General features: G+C 54.1%; 1 protein-coding gene across 2 annotated transcripts in view; it reads left to right on the top strand.

Annotated features, from left to right (window-relative positions):
* Positions 1–20,345, top strand: part of EXOC6B (exocyst complex component 6B) — a 245,827-nt gene extending 225,482 nt beyond the window's left edge. For both annotated transcript variants that reach the window (XM_054989943.1, XM_054989942.1), the window contains 2 exons: positions 15,994–16,106; positions 20,202–20,345. In XM_054989943.1, the coding sequence (XP_054845918.1) occupies positions 15,994–16,106; positions 20,202–20,328 (240 nt within the window). In that variant the 3' untranslated portion in view covers positions 20,329–20,345. The remainder of the gene's footprint in view (positions 1–15,993; positions 16,107–20,201) is intronic.
* Positions 20,346–20,595: the final 250 nt, after the last annotated feature.

Here is a 20,595-nt window from a genome sequence, read left to right on the forward strand (position 1 = left end):
AGTACCCCAGTATAGGTCAAGGGACTTGAATGCCAAGACAACACACACAGGGAGCCCGTTGGGCCGAGGAGAGGATTGGCTGTTGCAGCAGCAGGTCCGGCTCTGTCTTCAGAGCCCTGCACAAGGTCCACTGCAACAGCACCTCCCCAGGTGTCAGCTCCTGCCCACTCTTGTACTGGCATGCGCGCGCGCGCGCGCACACACCCCTCATCCAGCCAGGTCTCTGCGATGTGTGCCAGATCACTGTGTCCACCCGGGTCTGAATCCTCACCAGCCTGGCAGAACAGGGAGGCCTGGCAGTTTTCTGAGGTGGTAACGGAAGTCCCCTTGATTGGGAACAGGGGCAGACGGGAGGCACCCTATAGCTGTCTTGGTCCTGGCCCCTGACCTGGCCCATCCAGTTTGTGCTGCACAATCTTTTGTTGCCTGGGGGAAAAGGGAATATTGACCCCCGAGCTTGTTTTCATTCCAGGCTCCCCCCACCCCACCCAATTCATCTGCTGAACACAAGCCTTCGACACTCTCCAAAAGCCTGTGGCTTCTCTCAGTGGAGTCTCTGCATCCCTGGACCCAGATGCAGTTCTCCTCCCAATAGGCTGCCAACTCTGGGTTAGGGAATTCCTTGACATTTTGGGTCTGGGGAGAGACCACACAGTCCACCCTCCACAGCAGCCATTTTCTACAGGGGAGCTGAACTGTGTAGTCTGGAGATCGGTTTTAGTTCTGGGAGATCTCCCGGCCCCACCTGGAGCTCCAAGTGATCTTCCCTGGAGAAAAATGCTTTGGAGAAAATAGGGGGGGGGCAGCCAGGCCCAGCAGGACTGCCTGCCTGCTTTATAGATGCCTGGAGTCAGCCTGTGGGGTTTCAGTCAAGGGGTCTGTTGTTCCTGTGCTTGGCTTGACCCCGTTGGTCTTGTCCCCGTGCCCCAGAAATGGCCCTCTTTGCCTGAGAGTGGAGTCTGGGAGCATCTCGCTAATGTCAGCAATAAGCTGCTTGTCCCTTCTCTTGGTTCTCACAGTGGAGCTCTGCGATTCTGCGCTGCCACACCTGTGCCCGTTTGTTGTAGTTCACAAGGCTGAGCAAGAGTTGATCTCTTGGGCTTCCCCAGCACATGTCATCCGATTGCGCTTGAAGAACACTTCTGAGGCTGAGCTGCCCCGCCCCTCGGCCTGCTCAGGTTTGCAGAGCTGATAGCTGTGTTGCACTGGGCTGTTTGGCAATGCTACGTGACAGTGCGCTGGAAGCAGCCAGCAGGTTCAAGGCAAGGTGAAGCTCCTCAAAGATTATCTGAAAGTTCATTTGGAGGTGGCACTTCCACACAGACGGGACGGGGTGAGTGAGAGGTCACCTCTTCCTCTGCCACCCCACCCTCCGCCCTCGATGGGTAAACAAAAGAAACCTGCGACTTGCAAAGAACTTGGCACAGGGAGCCCGAAAGATGGGGACAGTGGCAGCCCCTGCCAGTAGTTGGCAGGCGCTCTCAAAGAGCCAGCTTACCCAGTGGTAACCTGGGCTTACCCAATGGAAGCAGCCCATGTGCGCTCCAGTGCTCTGAGAAAGTGCTGGTGGTTTTCTGGAGGAGGCCCCTGGAGCATGAATGAATGCATGCGATGCTTTGGCTGAGTGGCACAGCTGCTGCCAGGGCCTGGCTCCGAAGGACAGCCTGCATCTGCACAGTAGGGGACGTGAGAAGAGTGAGGCACGGGGGACAAAGGCAGACTGCGCCCCTGAAGCGCCTGGGCTTGGGGCTCTGAGTTGCACAAAGGCACAGAGGGCATGCACGGGGAGCAGAGGTGCGATTGGGTGCCATGAGTCATCCTAGCCAGAGAGACAACTTACAAAAAGGAGTTTTGTGGTGCTCTTATTACTAACACATCTTTTATTTTGGCATAACCTTTTGTGGACCTCCTTCTTATGATGGAATAACAGCGGTGCAGGAAGCAAACATGGCTGCCCCTTTGGAACTTACAGATTCTCACAGGATTTGGCAACAGACTGCATTTGGGGAGCAAAGCAGGGGAAAGCCCAGATAAACCCAAGGGGGCCTGACCCCTGGTCAGCAGGGCAGATGGCAGTGGAGACGGAGAGGGAGAGTTGCAGCAAGGAGGCTAGGCTAACGGGATGCCTGGCCCAAGGTCAGCCAGCGGGCATCCGTGGCAGAGTGGGGGTTTCATCGTCGGCCTCCCAGATCCTAACCTGAGATGGGAACGACTGTACCCCCTTGGGTTCGGGCATCACCTTGATCAGCTCCAGCTTCACTCCCTCTTTGGATCTCTTGCCTGGAATCGTAGAATTGTAGAGCTGAAGGGACCTTACAGACCATCTAGTCCAAGCCCTGCCCAATGCAGGATCAGCCCAAAGCATCCCTCAGAAGTATTTGCCTGCCTCCCCCCCCCCCGCCTCCCGCTCCACTCCCTTGGACTTCCAAGCTCCAGTTGGAGCCCAGAGATATCTGCCATGCAGAACAGTATAGGTGGCACTGCCTCTCTTCTTTCTTGCTCTTCTGCTGCTTCCTGAGATACGCACACTGTTCTGTGTACCAGAATTGGGTTGGGAGGGCAGGGAGTATTTTAAATGTACCCAAGTATCACTCTGACTGCTTGCCTGTGGCCAGGTTCTCCCCTAGAAATTCCCTCTGATTATTCCAACTTCTTATGGCCTCCGTTTTCCTTTCCAAGCCAGCTGTGGCGCTCCATCCCTTTCCATTTCGATCCCAGCCCTCTGCATGCATGCATGCATGGTGCATTCCCCTTCGTGAGAGCTGTCTGCACGGACATGGAAGTCTGCTCCTATCGCCTGATTACTTCAGGTTGCTGCTGCTGCTACTCCTGTCCCAATCGGCTGCAGTGTCCAAATCTTGCAGTAGAGGGGTGTGGTTGTCAGAGAGAGTCACCCTGTAGCCACAGAGGGCCTGCAAGCTGCCCTTGGGTGGAAGAACTGGTTAGACAGCTAGGTTCTTACAGGGCGTGGAGCTTGGGCCTTCCAGCCAGCAGCAAAATGCCCAATTGACTTCTCCACGCACAGCATGCGCCAGCGTTTTCAGAGGAGTGACTCCTTGCTCCCTGCTAGGCTTCTGAGTCTCCTCTCTTCTGTTAGTCACGATGACCAGTAGAAAATCTTACCTTGAGAAGTACTCTGTCCCTGCATGCCAGATGGTACTGCCTCCAAGCTGGCCAGCCCAGGGATACTGGAGTTAGAGGGATCTTTGGTATGACCGAGTCATGGCGGCTCTTGCGCTGGCTCCTGTTGTAGTGATAATAGCTAAGAATAAAACCTTCAAAGCTTCCGTCTGTCCGGCTACTCATAGAAAGAGCTCATTGGACAAGACGGAGCTTCCTCGGTCCAAAGGTGCCCTTGTGAACCATCTCTCTGGTTTGCATTCCTTTCTCTGATTCTGCCACCCATCCACAAGTGTGAAAGTTGTGCATTCCCCTTGTGTACGTCCCGGCCAGAGCTCCAGCTATAATTTGGCCAGAGGAGCCATTGCAGTGCTCCGCAGTCCAAACCTGAGGCCGAAGGGGTTGCTGATCGGCCCTGCGTTTGCCAGCCTCAAAGAGGCTCAAGGGGGGAGGGGGATCAGGGGGACCCCTGCCCCCCCCCGCAGGTCTCATTCGCATGTGGCTTTCATGCCTCTGCGCCTCCTGCAGCGGGGGGAGCTGCGCACTCGGCCCCCTGCCACTGCCCTCAGCAGGTGAAGGGGGTCAGGAAATTCACAACCACACTAGTCGTGGACAGCTCAAAGGCGCTGCGGGGCTGGTCTGGGGCACAGGGCGCAGGGGCTAGAGGAGCTCTTCCTCCTCAGTGCTGAAGTGCCAAACACGGGCCCTGCTTGCCATGAAGGACAGCAGACAGTGGTGTTCTGCCCCGCACGGCTGGATGACGTGGAGAGGCCCTATGTCTGGCCCCGAAGCCCCGAACCATCTTTCTTCTCTGGGAAGAAAACACTCCACGGGGCGGGGGGGGGGGGGCGGGCAGGTGCTGGTTTCCTTGCAGGGAGGTGCTCGGCCACTCCGGACTCTGGTGGTTTCCTGGGCTTCCCAAAGGAGAAGGTCCGGGACAAGGCTGACAGCTGAGCCAGAGTGGCCCTCTTGGAATTCCGCTGCTGGCGCTCCGCTGCAGGTGCTGAGCACGGAGGCTGGCAAGAGGTTCCAAAAAAACACCTCGGCTCCTGAAGTCTGGAGACAAAAATGTGAAGTATGAGAGGGAGAGAGAAACCCCTCTTCAGGTTGCTTGCCTGCTCCTGGGGCCTAAGGTGTTCTGAACGGTTCCCTTTAACGCTCCTCTCGTTCACCTTTCCCCAGCTGTGTGTGGGGCAGCAGCGCTGCTGTCCTCTGCACGCCCCGCTCAGGTGTTCTGCTTCCAGCTGGCGACTGGGTGGGGCTTTATGGCCTCCTCCACAGTCAGGTTCCCAAGAAGATGTCAGTGAGTGTGGCGTCTCTTGGAAAGCTGCCTTCGCCTGAGCCACAGGGGCAGCAAGCCCAGGACTGTGTCCTGAGGCAGGAGACTGAGGCTGGACCCTTCTGCAGGCAAAGCATGTGCCCCCCCCCAAGCTGCAGCCCCCTCCTATGACTGGCACCCTCCAGAGAGGGGTGTTCACAGCTCTTCCCACCATCCACTTTTTGGGGCTCGCTCGGCCAGCGTCACTAAGCCTCCTCGGAGAAGAGAGCTCTCTGGTTGGCCACTCCTGCAAGGCAGAAGACTGCTGAGTGGGATGCTCTCTGCAGTGACCCTCCGAGGCCTTAAACTGAGAGTAGTCAGAAAGTAGCCCCCAGGTTGTCTTTTCACAGCAACACTTTGAAGTTCATGGAAACCTAGAGAGATTCCTGGGAATAAATTAGGAGCATTTATGGATGGAAACAATGAGGGAGCTTATATGCAACAAGCGCAGATGTGAAGATTGCTGGACTCTGTCCACTGGAAACCTAATTTAATAAAGCCTAAAAACAGGCGCAGGACTGCATCCAAATATAATTCAGGCTGGGGAGAGAGGGCTGCGGCAGGTCTGAGGGCGTTGTGCTTTTACGCCGCCTCTCCTGCTGGAGTCTGTCCAAGTTTCACTTGGGAATCTTTTGTGGATTGTTTGAGGACATAAACAGATGTCCTTGGCCCCAATGTGGTGCCTTGAAATTTAGCAGTCCATGACACTGCGGCAAGCCGTTCAGCAGCACCCCTTTGGGTTTGCAAAGAGTGCTCCAGCGTTGATTTTAGAAGAGGAAGATTTTAAAAATGGTGGGATTCGTCAAAAGAAACCTGGATGGGAGGGTCAAGAAGTTCTGATGCCCTCAAGGTGCGTGGAAATTGTTTAACTTCATTGTAACGAGAGCACAGACAGAAGGATACCGCGTATTAGAAAGGGTGGGTTGGCATTCGAAACCCTCCGCGCCAGCTGTGCGGATCCCCCACCTGCAGAGGGGAGGTGAAGAGTGACCAGAAGCAGGACTTTTTCAGTGGTGGCCTCTTCACCTGTTGAATGCTCTCCCCGCGAGGCTCACCTGGTGCCTACGGTACTCTCCTGTTGGCTCCGGGCCAAAACATTTCTTTTCTTCCCTGGCTTTTCACTGAGAAATCTGAACTTTTTCATTTGTTTTTACCATCTGCTTCTCATCTGAGGACTGTGATGAGGTTCATTGAGGCTGCCAAATGTTTTGTGCTTCTGGGCTTTATTGGTTGGGGTTTTTTAAAAAAAACTTCTTGTAATGGTTTTGTTTTTACGATTTATCTACTTTTATTTTGTGAGCCCAGTCGACCAAGTCTCTGGAGATGTTTTATGTAAATAAATAAATACCACTATGTCTAAGAAATAAATACCACCATGTCACTGCCCCAGCCCGGGTAATGAGCAACAGCTAGGAAGCCACAAAAGGCAAGAAGGTTTGTTTTGAAAAGCAGAGATCCAGAGGAGCCGGCCGTGTTAGTCTGTAGTTGCAAAATAGTAAAGGGTCCATTAGCCCCTTTAAGACTGACCCACTTTATTGCAGCGTAAGCTTTCGAGAACCACAGTTGCATCTGACAAAGAGAGCTGTGGTTCTCTAAAGCTTATGCTACAATAAGGTTGGTTAGTCTTAAAGGTGCTACTGGACTCTTTACTGTTTTAAAAAGCAGAAGTCTTGCTCAAGTGAGAAGGCCAAGTAAGAGTACAGCGAAACAAATGCAGGTTGGCAGCAAGGCTGTGGGAAAAAAGAACTTGCAGATATTGCAACAGACATTCAAACAAACAAGAAGAATTTATTTAATTACGTTTGAAGGAGGAAAATTTCCAAGGAGGTGGTTGAGTCCTCTGACAATAAAGGAAGAAGAGGATTGCTAAAGGGAGATGGGGAGATTGCGGCGTGCTGGGCTTCACCGCAGAAAAACCAGGCAGTTGCCCACTGTGAGGCCGCGGCTTTCAGGAAGTGTGTCTGAAGAACCGAGTCAGCTGTAGGTTGGAAAAGATGAAGTTCTAGGACCGCTGAGCCATACGCAGATGGTTCTTAAGGAACTCAAATGTGAAATAACGGTTTATCACCTTAATTGGCCCCTGTTCCACAGGGCTGGGATGTAGCAAATAGGACAACAGTGTTTAAAAAGGGATCCAGAGGCATTCCGGGCAATGACAGGCCAGATAGCCCAACATCTGTTCTACTAAAATTTGTGGAAAATGCTATTAAAAATAGAATTATGAAGTGCACAGGGGATCCAGTCGACATTTATACTCTTGGGCTTCCAAAAGGCTTTTGATGAGGTGACACACACCGGACGCTGCCTTGTACTCACTCAGTCCCCGGTTCCGTCAAGGTCAGTACTGGCCGCTCAGGCAATGGCAGCAGCCGTCCTGCGTCTCGGGCGCAGGTGCTTCCTATCCCTTACCACCTGATACCTCCAGCTGAAGGTGACAAACCTGGCAGGCTCTACATGCCAGACCGATGTTCTGCGACTCAGCCCTGCTGGCCTTCCCCAAGAGGGAGTGGACAGAAGGAAGGATTTCTTTACTCGCAGAGTGATTGACTTACGGAATTGTCTTCCACAGGATGTAGTGATGGCTGCCAATTTTACTATCTTTAAAAAGATTAGATTAGGAAGGCATAATGGCTGTGATCCTTGATGACTGAGTGGGACCACTCGGTTCAGAGGCAGGGGTGGAGAGCAGCAGCCAGAGTAGGGCAGGCCTCCGTGTCCTTCCTGCAGGCCTCATGGGGGCACCTGGACGCTGGTGTGTGGAACGGGAGGGGGAGCAACGTGGACCCTTGGGCCTGGTCCACATAGTGGTTCTTGTGTTCTCACCTGGGGGCTTTGAGCCATGCAAAGCAGATTCTCCGTGGCCCTTGCTGCAGCGAGCCCTCGCTCCTAGACCTCTGCACAACTCAATCTGCTTCACTGCTCAAGCCAGCTGCCAAAGTAAAGTCATGAAAACTACCCTAAAATTATCAATGTTAAAAATAAACTATAAAAATAAACAGCCTGAAATGATATTCACAAAACAGCCCTCTGGCTGGAAGCGAACCATCAAAACAGGTGAGGAAGATGGAATATTTCAGTTCAAAGCCTGGGTAGAAGGCCTTGTTGGCCGAGCACCTAAAGGGAAGCTAGGCAGCAGGCGAGCCTCAAAGGGGAGGGCAGTCCGAAAACAAGCCCCCCCCCGCCCCCCGGCAGCCCCTTCTCTATCTGCAGGCTGCCTCACCTCCACAGGTGGGGGCACAGAGGGCGGGACTTGGGAAAAGGATTCCAGATGAGAGGGCGCTCCTTCCGGAAGCCCAGCCCCAAGCTCCAGAGGGCTTTCCGAGTCCCATAGGGGCTGTCCTGCATAAGCCCCCGTCGTCGTTGGCATGAAAGGGGCTGTGTGTATGTGTTCTGTACCATCAAGTCGCCGCCAACCTATGGGGCCCCTATGAAAGAAAGACCTCCAGAACCTCCTATCATTAGGACTCGCTCAGATGAATGAGATGAAAGGGAGCCGTGCAAGGATATGACTGGTCTTGGGGCCGCTCCAGTGCATGTCTGCGGGTACTGGGGGCGGCCTTTGAAAACTGCTTGGGAACTTCCACTGGTTCAAAATGCCGTTGTGACCTTCCTGTCTGGAGTCAGATGCTCAGAAGATCAGAGCTGTGCCAGCTGTATTGGTTGCCTGTTTGCTTTGGGCCAAATTCAGAGTGCCAGTTATCACCTTGAAAGCTCTTCACAGCCTGGGAGCCCTCATGCTTACGGAACTGCTTCTCCTGCTATGCTCTTCAGACAGCCTTCTTACATAGAATCCTAGAGTTGGAAGGGGCCTCACAGACCATCTAGTCCGACCCCCTGCCCAAGGCAGCAACAGCCTAAAGCATCCCCAGCAAATATGCATCCAGCCGCTCCTTGAAGACTGCCAAGGAGGGGGAGCCCCCCACACCCCCAGGCAGCCAGTTCCACTGCAGAATTGCTCTTGACATGAAGAAGTTTTTCCTAATGTCCAGCCGGCACCTTCCCTCCTGTGGTTTAAACCCATTTTTTGAGTCCTGGCCTCTGCTGCCAACAGGAACAGCTCCGTTCCCTCCTTTAAGTGGCAGCAGTCCTGCCTCCCCTCAGCCTCCCCTTCTCCAAACTGAACATTCCCAGCCCCCCCGCCAACCCTTGTAGGGCTTGGTCACCCTGGTTGCTCTCCTCTGCATCTGTTGCAATTTGTCCACATCCGTTTTATTTTTATTATTTTAGCGTATTTGTATTCCACCCTCCCCGCAAGCAGGCTCAGGGTGGGCCTCCAGAACTGCACACAATACTCCAGGGTGGGGCCTGACCAAGGGGATATATAGTGAGTCAATGACATTCTGTGTTTTGGATGTTATGCCTTTGTTGATACACCCCCAAATTGTGTTTGCCTTTTTTGCAGCTGCATCACAGTGACTGCTCATATTTAGCTTTCCATCCATCCGTACCACAAGATCTTGTTCACACAGACTGCTTCCCAGAAGTGTATCCCTCATCCAGTATGCACGCTTTGCATTTTGGTTACCCAGGTGCAGAACCTGGAATTTATCCACGTTAAATCACATCTTCTTCAAATCTGCTCACTTTCCCTGTGGGTTCAGCTCTCGTTGAATTCTATCCCTGCCTTCAAGGGTGTTTGCTGCTCCTCCCAGTTTGGTGTCATCTGCAAATGTAACGAGGCATCCCTCCACACCCTCCTCCAGATCGTGTATTGAAATACTGAAAAGCCCTGGGGCGCTCCCCTGGTCCCCTCCCTCCAGTCAGACGTGACGCCATACTTACGGTGCCCCCTCTTAGGACTGTCCAGCTGGCCACCGCTAGGCCTTCTCAGGGGTAAGGGTCGTCCGCACATTTCGGACAGCTGGCCAGGGAGTCCGAGTTCAGAGGGCATTTGATGGAGGGTGAACTGCTTGGGCAGACTTGGCTCTGATTTTAGTCTGTTTTTTTTTTAATGTGAGCAGCTGTTTTAATGTGTGTGTGTGTATGCTTTAATCCTTGTTTTTAATCTGCGTTGGTTTTTAATTTTTGTTTTTCCTTCTTAATTAACTTATTTTTCTGTGTTCTTGCAACCTGTTGCTACGTTGTTACCCGCCTTCAGTGTAAACGCTTCAACAGTAAATGCTTTAACAGTGAAATCCTAAGCAGAGTTACCCCAGTCTAAGTCCATTTATTTCAGTGGGCTTAGACAGGAGTAACTCTGCTTAGGATTTCACTGTAAATAAAAGAATACTGGACGGTGCCTGAAATCCCTGCCCTCTTCCGTACCACGTGAGGTTCAGAGCTGGAAGGAACGCAAGTGATGGTTGATGCCCCAGTGCTGCCCTAATGGCTTTTGGGCCATGATTGTTGCTTGGGAACCACATGCCGCTTTTCGACATGCCACCCACGGCACTTCCGAGCACCATTCCCCAATCTGGAACCCACGCCATGCTGCACGAAAGTGAGCCCGGCCGTTGCCCTGCGGGGCTTGGAGCTGAAGTAGCCACTGCCGGAGAGACTGGCGGATGAGTAAGCTGTGAGCCTCCCTGCGGCATGGAAGTAAAAGTCCCGCCCTCTCCTGCAGCCCCTCACCTTCCTCCGCAGCCTCTGCGCTCTCATCCCAGCACTTGAGCGGCTGCCAGAAGAGGGAGGAAGCGGGCAGCCCTGATGGTTTTGCTCTGCTTCCCCTACAGCCAGCTGGCCCTGCTCCAAGCACCCTCTCCAAGCACCCGCTCTTACATGCTGAGGAGCGAGCGGGGAGGCAGAGGGGGAAGTAGGGGGCACATAGACGCCTGCTCCAGTAGGGAAGAGCGGCTTCACTACACCAGTTTGTGCAGCAGGAGACCTGAGCACTCCACTCCCCCGGCTGCCTGCATGCGGCAGAGGAGCTTCGGCCCTCTTGCTCTCACCTGAGCTTCAGGCCGTGTACTGGGAGGGGCCAGAGGACAGTCAGGGACGGGGACGTCGGGGGGCTCCTGGGCTCCCCGTTGCAGGAGCCTGCCGTGAGCCGCCCTTGGGAAGACTCGCAGTCCAGCCTGAGCAGGCTCCTGCGGTGGGCAGCTGGAGTGCCCCCGACTTCCCTCTCGGCCTCCTTGCTGTCTCCCCAGCACGAAAAGGAACAGCCTCCTGCAGAGAAGAGGGGAGTGCTCCGCCCGCCCTTCCCCAGTGGCGCCCACAGAGCACCTTGCCAGCCAGGAGTGCTGTGTGCCTCAGGTGCCTCCTGAGCCCCACATGTTTGCACAGTGCACTGCTGAGCCGCCAGTCCTGAGCACACGGATTGAAAAGGAAGTCTTGTCGAATGAAGGGATTTGAGTCCAGGGCCACCATAGAGACCAACAAGGGCTTCAGGGTATAAGCTCTCCAGAGTCAGAGCTCCCTTCTTCAGATGCCCGGAGAGAAGGTGCCACTGGATTAATTCAAGTCCTGCTGGCCCGCCAAAGATGACCACCGTGGCCAGGCAGGCTCATAGGGAAGTAGGCCGCCCTTTGTTCAGCGTGTCAGCCCCCATCCATTACGAGGGCACCGCTGCGAATAGCCCAAGTTCTTTCCCTGCGGAGAAAACCCGGGCAAGCAACTCTGCCGGGGCCAGCAGCGCAGTCAGGGCGGATTCGGCAAAATGAGCACAGGCTTTGGGGGGGCGGGGGGGGAGTTACGCTGGTGGCGTGCGGCATTTGACGTTGTTTAATCGTACTCTTATTCACGGGGACTGCAAGTGGTTGCAGCCTCCATCAGGCGCCCCTGCGCAAGAGCAGGCGAGCTGGGCTCTGAGCCTGAGGCTGATGTCCGGGCCGGCTGCTCTGAGCCGCCCAGGCCTGGCTCTGGAACTCAGAGGTGTGCGCGGGGGGCTGCTTCGCCCTGGGGCCGGGCCTGCCGGTGCTTCTTCCCCTACGGCACACTCACGGCTGTGGGCCCTGCCAAGGGAGCGGCTCTGCCCGCCCATCGGCTTCCCAGCTTTGGGGGCTCTCTGGTGGGGGCTGAGCTGGTGACTGAATGGGCAGGAAGGCCCCGGAGGGGGAGGAGGGGTGGGCTGGCAAGGCTGTTCCTCCTGGGTAGGAAGCAGGTCGGAAAGGGCGATCGCTCGAGAGGCTCACGCGGGCTGAGCTCCCCAGGACTTGGTCTGCTGTCCCCGTCTGAGGTCCAGCCCCGGCTCTGAGGTGGGGAAGCGGGTGCCCCGCCCGGTCTCCCGGACACGCGCGCGGTTTCCAGTCGCAGGCCCTGCTGCACGTTGCGCAGCGCGCAGCACTTCTCGTCCCGCAGCTGCCTTCACTGACGGGGGCTCTTCTCCACCGCCCCCCCCCCCATGTACGCTGTCAGGTTTGATTTATGGGCCTGCACAGGCGACTCTTTCGTTGGAAGAATTAATGGTATTTGCATATTTTTGTTTTGGAATCTGCCCCAGAAGGCAGTGGCTGGATTCGTGGAGGAGCCAATGCACGAGGGACGTCCTTCTGGAAGGCCTCCCCCCCCCCCCTCTGGTTTAGTTGCAGAGGTGAAAAGTTTAAACAGTAAAACCAATAAAGCTGCATTTATGTGACAGATAAATCGTCTTGCGTTGTCAGGGCTCTTGGTGAAGGGACTTCCCTCGTTCCCGTCCTCCAGCGAGCCCTGCCTCTCTGCAAAGCCAGCCCTGCGTGCTGGAGGGAGCTGGAGGGAGCCCGCAGCCGCATCCCCGGCCAGGCCGCGTGTCCACAAGATGGATAGGGCTAAACGGCTGTAAAGCACACAGACCATCCATCACTGTCTCTCCCCTTGGCGCTTGCTGAAAGAAGACTGGGCGCTGCTCTGTCCTGGGGCTGTCAAGCGGCAGAACTGCTCAGACAGAACTGGGGACACCAAAATGACAGCCGACAAATTGGCCTGCCGCTGGCCCCTTCCCTGGCCAGAGTCTCCTCTGGCTTTGCAACCAGGCCCTCGGTTCTCTGTGGCAAGGCTGCCCAAATGTTCCTTCTTGCCGAAGTCCCACCCCCTGAGTAGCTGGGAGCAGGGAAGGCCCCCTGCCAAGTGACGACCGGCTTCAGTCCTCCTGGTCCCCACCCTTGCGCGTGCCCACTTTCAGGCTGCCCGGTGCTGCCGCACTGCCCCGCCACCACCAGTCTCCTGCCCTGCATCCCACTCCTACTGTGAAACGTTCCCCCACAATTCAGCCCCTTCTCCTTTGGGCTCACAGGCTGTGGTGCTTCTGGGCTTGTGTGCAGACCTGGGCAGAAGCTCTCAGGGGCACAGAATGCTGTTTGGATGACGCTTTTTCAAGCCTGCCGATTGCCGTGATTTCCTTCGGAGCTGCTGCATTGGGGCAGAGAATGACTCAAAGCTGTCTCCTTTCTCACAGGACAAGGGGTGGGTCAGGGTTTCTGCTTTTTTGTGTTTATTGTTTTATTCACTTAGACTCGAGGTGGATCACACAGTGTAAGTCAATGCGATCCACAGCCGGGACATTCAATAAGCCATTCAACAGAGTACGCATTGGAGACATTAAAAAAAAACAAGCAGAAGTCTTAGCAGAAACAAAACATAAGCAATTTAACATGACATATTAAACATCACATAAGCCTCCCAGTAGGAGTGTAGTTAAAACAACTGTCAGTACATAGTAATATAGTCTACAGTCCCCATCCCTTTTCCAAAGCACCTGCCTGACCCATCTCCTTACAGCGCAGCCTGATTACCTGTGCGAAAAAGCTCTCTCGAATAACCCAGTTTTGCATAGTTTGCAGACAGCCAGGTGAGTGGGAGCTTCCTTGACCTCTTCAGGCAGGCCGTTCCATAACATGGGGCCATCTGAGCGAATGCCCTTGTGTGGACATAGATCCAGTTAGCCATGTTAGTCTGTAGTAGCAAAATAGTAAAGAGTCCAGTAGCACCTTTAAGACTAACCAATTTTTTTGTAGCATATGCTTTCAAGAGCCACAGCTCTCTTCGTCAGATGCATCGCCAGCTGTCGAGAACCACTGCTCTCTTCGTCAGATGCGTCTGATGATGCATCTGACGAAGTGAGCTGTGGCTCTCGGAAGCTTATGCTAAAATAAAGTTGGTTAGCCTTAAAGGCATTACTGGACTCTTTACTACTTGTATGGACAACTATTGATTATGCCCATTTGCAGGGTGGCACCTGCAGAAGGCCCTGTTCAGATGAGCAAAGCTGCCCTGCTGGAATGTAGGGGGAGAGGCGGTCCCACGGGCATGAGGGTCCAGGGCTACAAAGGGTTTGAACGCGGCTCGGTGACTGAGGGTAGGCGAGGGAGTGACTGCTGAAGAGGCGTAACATGCTGCTGGACTGATCCGTCGCTTTTGATACAGGGGGCTACACCATCTTGTTGAGTCCTCTGGGAAGAGAAGCAGGGGGGCTGGTTCAAATCATTCCTCCCAGGCTGGGCTCTGAGGGCTCCATGGCAGACCTGTCATCACCAGTGTGGGATTTGTCCTGCCAGGTTCCACAGGGCAGAGTCCTATACCCAGTGCTAGGCAACCTCTACGTAAAGCCCTGAGAACAAACCATTCCTAGTTTGGGGGTTATCTGTCATCAATATGCTGACGATATTCAGCTCTGTCTCTCCTTACTCAAACCTCCTAGCGATCCAGCAGAGGTCCTGAATCGGTTTTTGCTGTGGTGAAATGACTAAGAGTGAACAAAGTGAAACTAAATCCTGACAAGACAGAGGCAACGCTGGTTGGGAAGGCAGAGAGCTTGCAGGCCACGGGGCTCCCCACCTTCCTTGAGGTTCAGCTGACTGTTGCTGACTCATTGAAGAGCCCCGGGGGTTATCCTGGATCCGGTTAATGCTCCTGCAAAAAAAAAAAAAAAAAAGCTTTCTCACAACTCAGTTTAGCCCAGAAGATGGCTGACCTGGATCCACCCCGTGGCAAGACTGAGGGCCAAGCGAATGACACTTGAACGGCAAGTGGATTGAGTGGAGGGCAAGTGAACAGGGAGAAATACACTTGCCGGTTCAAGTGTCATTCGTCACTTGTAGCTTGGCCCTGACACTAGACTACTGGAGTGCATTCCACATAGGTCTATGCCTGATGTCAGTGTGGAGACCGCAGTTGGTGCTGAATACCGCAACTCGGTTATTCTGGGGAGCAGTGTGGCATATGCATATGGCTCCCATTCTGCAGTCACTCCTTTGGTTGCCCTTCAGTCACTAGGCTCAGTTTGAAATACTGGAAATCACGTGCAAAGAATGTATTAAACGTAAAATGTCCACACGCATACTCTCTGAACAGCAATGGATCGAGCAGTTCTCCTGTCTCTCCCTTTGCGCATGCCCTCGCTGATCTTATCCTAAGGCAGGCTCTTTAACTTAGGGGTTACAGGTTCCTAAAAGTTACCCATTACCTTGGAGTCTTCATCTAGTTAGCCAGCCTTCTGTCTGCTCCACAAGTCAATGGCAGCTATCCAGATGGTGTTCAGAACTGAGAGCTCCTTCATCCGGACAGGATCAGCGGAGATGGGCCTGCAGGATGCTACCTTCTCCCTCCGCGTCAAGGGATTTTATCTCTGCTGTTTCCCCACCTTCTCGTGGGTGAAATAATCTTTTCCTGACGTTTCCAGGAAGAAACAGTCTAGCCCCTCACACCCTGTGTCCCTTTTAGGTGTGAGATTCCCTATTAAGTTGTGAGCTGACCATTTCATTGGCTCCAGCCAGGGTGGCCATTAGTATTTCCAAAGCTTTGACGGTCGGTACTTGGCGAGGCTTGGGAGCATTTGACTTCAGCCAGGAGAGAGGATTTTTTTTTAACTCAGAGTGTGGAGTTTGCATTGTGCAGACCTCCAAATAAATTACATTTTCCCACAAGCTTCGTGGCCGTTAGACCCTTGGACCTTCTTCAGGTGAGACCCTCTGCAAGTGGGCAAATCAACAGCTGCCCGCACACGCCCCTCCTCTGCTTTCACTGTGTGGGACGGCCTGCCTGAGGGGATCAGAAAGGCCCCCACACTCTGGGCGTTCTGCAAACTATACAGAACTGAATTATTCAGGAGGATACTTTAACGCAGGTAATAGGGCTACAGTATAACAGCATGCTTCAGAAACATACTTTAATAAGGAGATCGGGGCTGCCGATGTGTATGCTATGCATTTATCTGTTGCTTTTAGCATGTGCTTGCTATGTAATTTCTGCATCACTGAACTTGTCTTATTAATAATTATGCTTTGTCTCAGCTCTGTTTCAGATTTCTCTTTGGTTTCAGATTCCTGCCATCCTAATCCTATTACATTGCTTATTGGATGTCCCATTCAGTCTCAGTGGAAAAAATAGACCACAAATGGGATGGATGGAGAGATAACCAGTCTCAGGAAAGGAGACCCCTTTCTTAAAGCCTCTCTGTCTCGATGTTCACCCTTGGAAAGAGCCTTGAGGGCTAGGCCACTACACTTCCTGTTTTGCAAATAAGGCCTGAGCAGCAGTGGTAGTTTCTCCAAGGCCAGGCAGAAATCCATGGCAGAGGCGGGTCTTGAACCCAGACCGATGGCAACATTCCCTCCCCTGCAGGTCCTGCCCTCCTTGGCAAGTCACACCCTTCTGTGCCACGTTGTGTTGAGTCATCCTCTGCTTTGGCCTTTTCTTTTCTACAGCTCTTAGACTTGTTCCTCCAGTGGGACTGGTCCACGTATCTGGCCGATTACGGGCAACCGACTTGCAAGTACCTTCGTGTGAACCCAGCGACGGCGCTGACCTTGCTCGAAAAGTGAGTGCTGACTGAGACGTTCTTTTGACGGCTCCCTGGCTCCTGTGCTTGCTTCAACAAGCTCAAACATTCCCTGCCCTTCGCTCATTCCGCTATCTATGAATTTGCAGGGGGAGCAGCGCAGTTGCTTGCTCGTGCTATGCTGTGCTCTCCTGGTCCGCTGCACTGGCACCTCTTGCCGTGGATGTGGCTTCTTTGTGCTTTCGGAAAGGGGGGCATCTGAGCTGCGCTGGGGCACCCTCCTGTCCAGCTGTTTGGGAATAGTTTGCCCTGTAAATGTGAATTGACCGGTGAAGGCTGATAAAAACAGTAGCCATTCATGTGTGCGCATGGCACGTGTGTGTAGCTGGACCGTATCGTGGGGGCATTCTGCGTGTCGGATCATTGCCAGCAGTGATCAGATCACGTTGACTTGACGGAATGTTGCCTGGTTAATCTGCATCGCCTCCACAGCGGACGTCATCTGCTGCCCACCCAGCCCATCGCCCCACTGTCCGCTTGTGCCCACTCTCCAACATGGCTTTGCATGCAGACCAGGCAAAGTGCAAAATTCCTTCTTTGTGGTTTCCTTGCGGTGCACAATCACCAGGCCTTATTCACATTTCTTCTGTTAAAGAGCATGAATCGCACCTTGTGTTACAGACCCTGGATTTGGGGATGGTGATGGAGCGTGCCTGACTTATAGCGACCCCGGGTGGGGTTTTCATGGCAAGAGACTCAGAGAGGTGGTTTGCCACTGCCTGCGTCTGCAGCCCTGGTCTTCCTTGGAGGTCTCCCATCCAATTACTAACCAAGACCGACCCTGCTTAGCTTCTGAGATCTGAGGAGATCAGGGCTGGGCTATCCTGGTCAGGGCAGATTTTGGGGTGGGGGATTCTTTTCTCTTTTGTCTGAATCCTCCCAGGGGTCTGAAATCGCATCCGTAATAGTTTGCTTCTGGGCTTCCTGGCTGATGGGCTTGCGCTAGTGTGGCATAGCAGGGTCTGGGAGATCCGTTTGAATCCACGCTCTGACATGGAAACTCGCTGGGCGACCTTCGGCCAGTCTCTCTCTCTCTCGCTCTCTCTCTCTGTCTAACCTACCCCACAGGGTTGTGTGGAGGAACCAGGGGAGGGTGAGCCACAGACCCACCCAGAGCTCTCTGGAGGTAGAAGTGCCCCAGGTGGATGGAAGTCTCCTGCTGAGGATGACTCTTTCTGGAGACAGGAAGGGCCCCGAGGGCCTGCAGAAGGCCTTCCCACTACAGTGTGTGGCTGGAGTCGACGGCTTGAGAGGCCTGGAGCTTTCGATTCTGCAGGCCCCGCCACAGAGTGCGGCAGCTCCTATCAGGGGCGTTTTGTGGGCTGAACTGGGGAGGGCGGGGGGGGGGGCTTCCATGCCTATTTGGCTCCCTCCACCTCTGCCCTGGAGAGCTGGTGCCCATCTGAGGAGATGAGACGGAGCTCAGGGGGCCCGAGAAGTGAGTCCGCCTAAGGCAACGCCACCTGCTCTCCTCCAGGGCCTGCCTGCAAAAGGCCTGTGCCCCTCACCACTCACTGGGGCTTGGACCGCTCTGTGCCGTGGCATTTATGGGGTGATCAGTTGGCCTTATGCTGCACTGGTTCCTTGCCAGTCCAATGGCAAGTTATATAACAACAGCAACAACAACGTTTGGTTTATATACCACCCTACCATGTTCTCAGTGCAAAAAGCCACCCATGATATTCCTGCTCCCTTGCTGTGAGAGAAATGTATATGTACCCATAAACTTTTCCCCAGCAGAGGTAGAAGCGGCTAAAGGTGGTTTTTCTAATTTAAAACATGGCAGGGGAGGAATGGGTGATAGGACCTTCCCACCACCACACACTGCATCAGCCTCGAAGACGCAGCGCTGCCAAGCTGCAGCTGCAAGAGAAGGAGACGATCAGGAAGGGGAACGCCCCAGGTGCCTCTGGGAGCAAAGCCGGCCCTTGTGCGCCATCCTAGGCAGAGGAGAGCTGCAGGTCCCCATGGTGGGAGCACTAGGGTGCGCTGCCCGCTGTGTTGACCAGCTGGCTTGGCTTCTCAGGGCACACCACCCCAGGGCACACAGGCCACCACCCAGCCTAGGTTTGCTGGGCAGGCACCACGACAAGAGATGTGCCAGTGCTTAACCGGTTGTCATGGTTTATCTTTTCTTCCCTATCCATCCCCTCAATGCAGGATATCACGAGAGTAAGTATGTGGCCCGTTTCGGGCTTCTTTCCTTTCCTTCGCAACAAATCCTTTGATTTGCAGTTCAAATAGGGTGCCGAGTGATGCAACGGCTGAGGGCTCCAGGAGGGGCAGTCTGCTTCCCCATCTCCCGTCTGCTACCTGCCCCTAAAGGAAGCTCTTCTGCTCTGGGCTGCGCTTTCTCCTTATAGATGGACAACAAAATGCGGGGCAGTTTGATGAGTAGTTGGTGCGGGAGCCTAGCTGCTAACGTCTTCCTGCCTGTGCTGTTGCCTGTAGCCTGACAGCCCCAGAGGGACGAAGCGGGACATCAAGAGCCTGTGGTCAGGCTTACGTGTGAACATAGGGAGTGTTCCATGAAAATGTATTTCTGATGTGCCAGTGGGTTGTTTTACAACTCCGTTCGTCCTGTATCTGAAGCCAGCGTCCCAAAGTTTCAGAAACAGGCAGAATCCCCCTTCTCGATGCCAAAAGTCCAGGCCCAAACAAGATAAGCATGTTTATTATTATTATTATTATTATTATTATTATTATTATTATTATTATTACATGCAACACAATCAATAATAAATAAAGATCGCATGTTATCATTGACTGGCCTTGCTGAGCCATTCTTCTTCTTCTTCTTCTTCTTCTTATTATTATTATTATTATTATTATTATTATTATTATTATTATTATTATTATTATTATAAACTTTTAGCCCACCCTCCCCACTAACAAGCTCACTCTTGAAGCCCTTTTCTTAGGAACTTTACACGGGTATGCGTCACATTCTCCCATAATACCTCAAGAGCACCCAATGAAGCTGTTGGGAAATAGGTGGAGGGCAGATCAAAGGAAGGGCGCCTTTACTCAGGGAGTCGCTGCCGGTGGGCGTAGCGGCAGCCACGAGCACGGACAGCGTAAAAAGGGGGTTAGACACACTCGCGGAGGCAAAGTCCTGCTACGAGCCACGGAGCCTAAGAGGCGCCTCCAGATGCAGAAGCAGCGGACCCCTGGATGCCAGGAGGCCGGGTCAGGGGAGGGGCTCGGCTGCCATGCCCTGCTTGTTTGGCCCTCCTGACCGACTGGTGGGCCGCTGTGTGAGGCAGGAGGCTGGACCAGACGGACCGCTGGACGGATCCAGCGGGACTCTTCTAAGGATCGAGTGATCAGTTCTTATCCAAAGCCCAGTTTTCCAAGCTGGACTCCAGGACCGGGCTGCTGACAGGAGGCCAAGTTATGTGGATAGGAGCAGATTCAATCTTGGGGTCAGGCACAGCCCCCGCTTTATTCGTGTCCACGGTACGAGCCCCATAGAAGTTAGTGGTGGGCACGGATAAAGCATGGAATACTCCCTGCCCCAAGAGAGCCATCGTGGATTAAGGGGGCCCCTTTCTGCAGAGCCCTCCCTCTTCGGAGCGCTGCTTTTTTCATCAAGTGATGGAGCGATGGTCGCCCCCTCTGGGTGTCCTTTCGGTCGGCACACGGCTCCGTCCACCACTGTGTTGACTATTTAACATTTTACCATTCAAGGGAACACAGCTACATTGCCCAAGTCGTCGGTGCCTGTGGGCACTGTGAGCACTGACTCCTCCCGCACTACCTGTCGGCCTGTCACGGCCGCGCATGATGTTCTCAGCCTTTGCACCAGGCAGTCAGAGTCCCTGTCCCAGACCCCCCCTTCTCCCTGTTTCCAGTGATCAAATCTACCCTTACCAAAAGTCTGACTCCCCCCAGCCCCAGCAGGGTGTCCTCTTTAAGAGAGGATATTGGTGTGTCGTTCGAGGAAGGGGTGCATTGGATCATTTCCCCCCCCCGCCCTTTGCCCTGGCACCTCCTCACTTTGAGGCCCCCCCGGTCCCCGTGACAGTATCTCCTTAGGGGATCAGAGAGCTCACTTTCCGTTCCTTGTTGCAGGATGAAGGACAGCAGCCGCAAGAACAACGTCTTTGCCCAGTTCCGGAAGAACGAGAGGGACAAGCAGAAGCTGATGGACAGCGTGGCCAAGCAGCTGCGTGGCCTCATCAACAGCCATCACCCTTGAGGCGGGGGGCCGGGTTGCCTGGGCAGGGGGTCGCAAGTGCTTTGGGGGGGGTCTGTGCTCTGCAGCAGCCAGTGGACACAAGGAGGGGGTGGGGGCTCCCCCTTTCCGAGCCTTCGGCGTGGCCCCAGACGACTTCGGAATGCCTGTTGCTACTTGAGGGAAGCTGGTGATGGTGCTTGCGGCCCGTTGCCCTTGCGGTGATGATGGAGGCACCCGCGGTGTCTGCCAGGATCTCCTCCTCGTCTCAGGGGCTTGGAGCCTGGTGGA

The sequence above is a fragment of the Eublepharis macularius genome, chromosome 10 (genome assembly GCF_028583425.1).
Source record: "Eublepharis macularius isolate TG4126 chromosome 10, MPM_Emac_v1.0, whole genome shotgun sequence".
Taxonomy (NCBI): domain Eukaryota; kingdom Metazoa; phylum Chordata; class Lepidosauria; order Squamata; family Eublepharidae; genus Eublepharis; species Eublepharis macularius.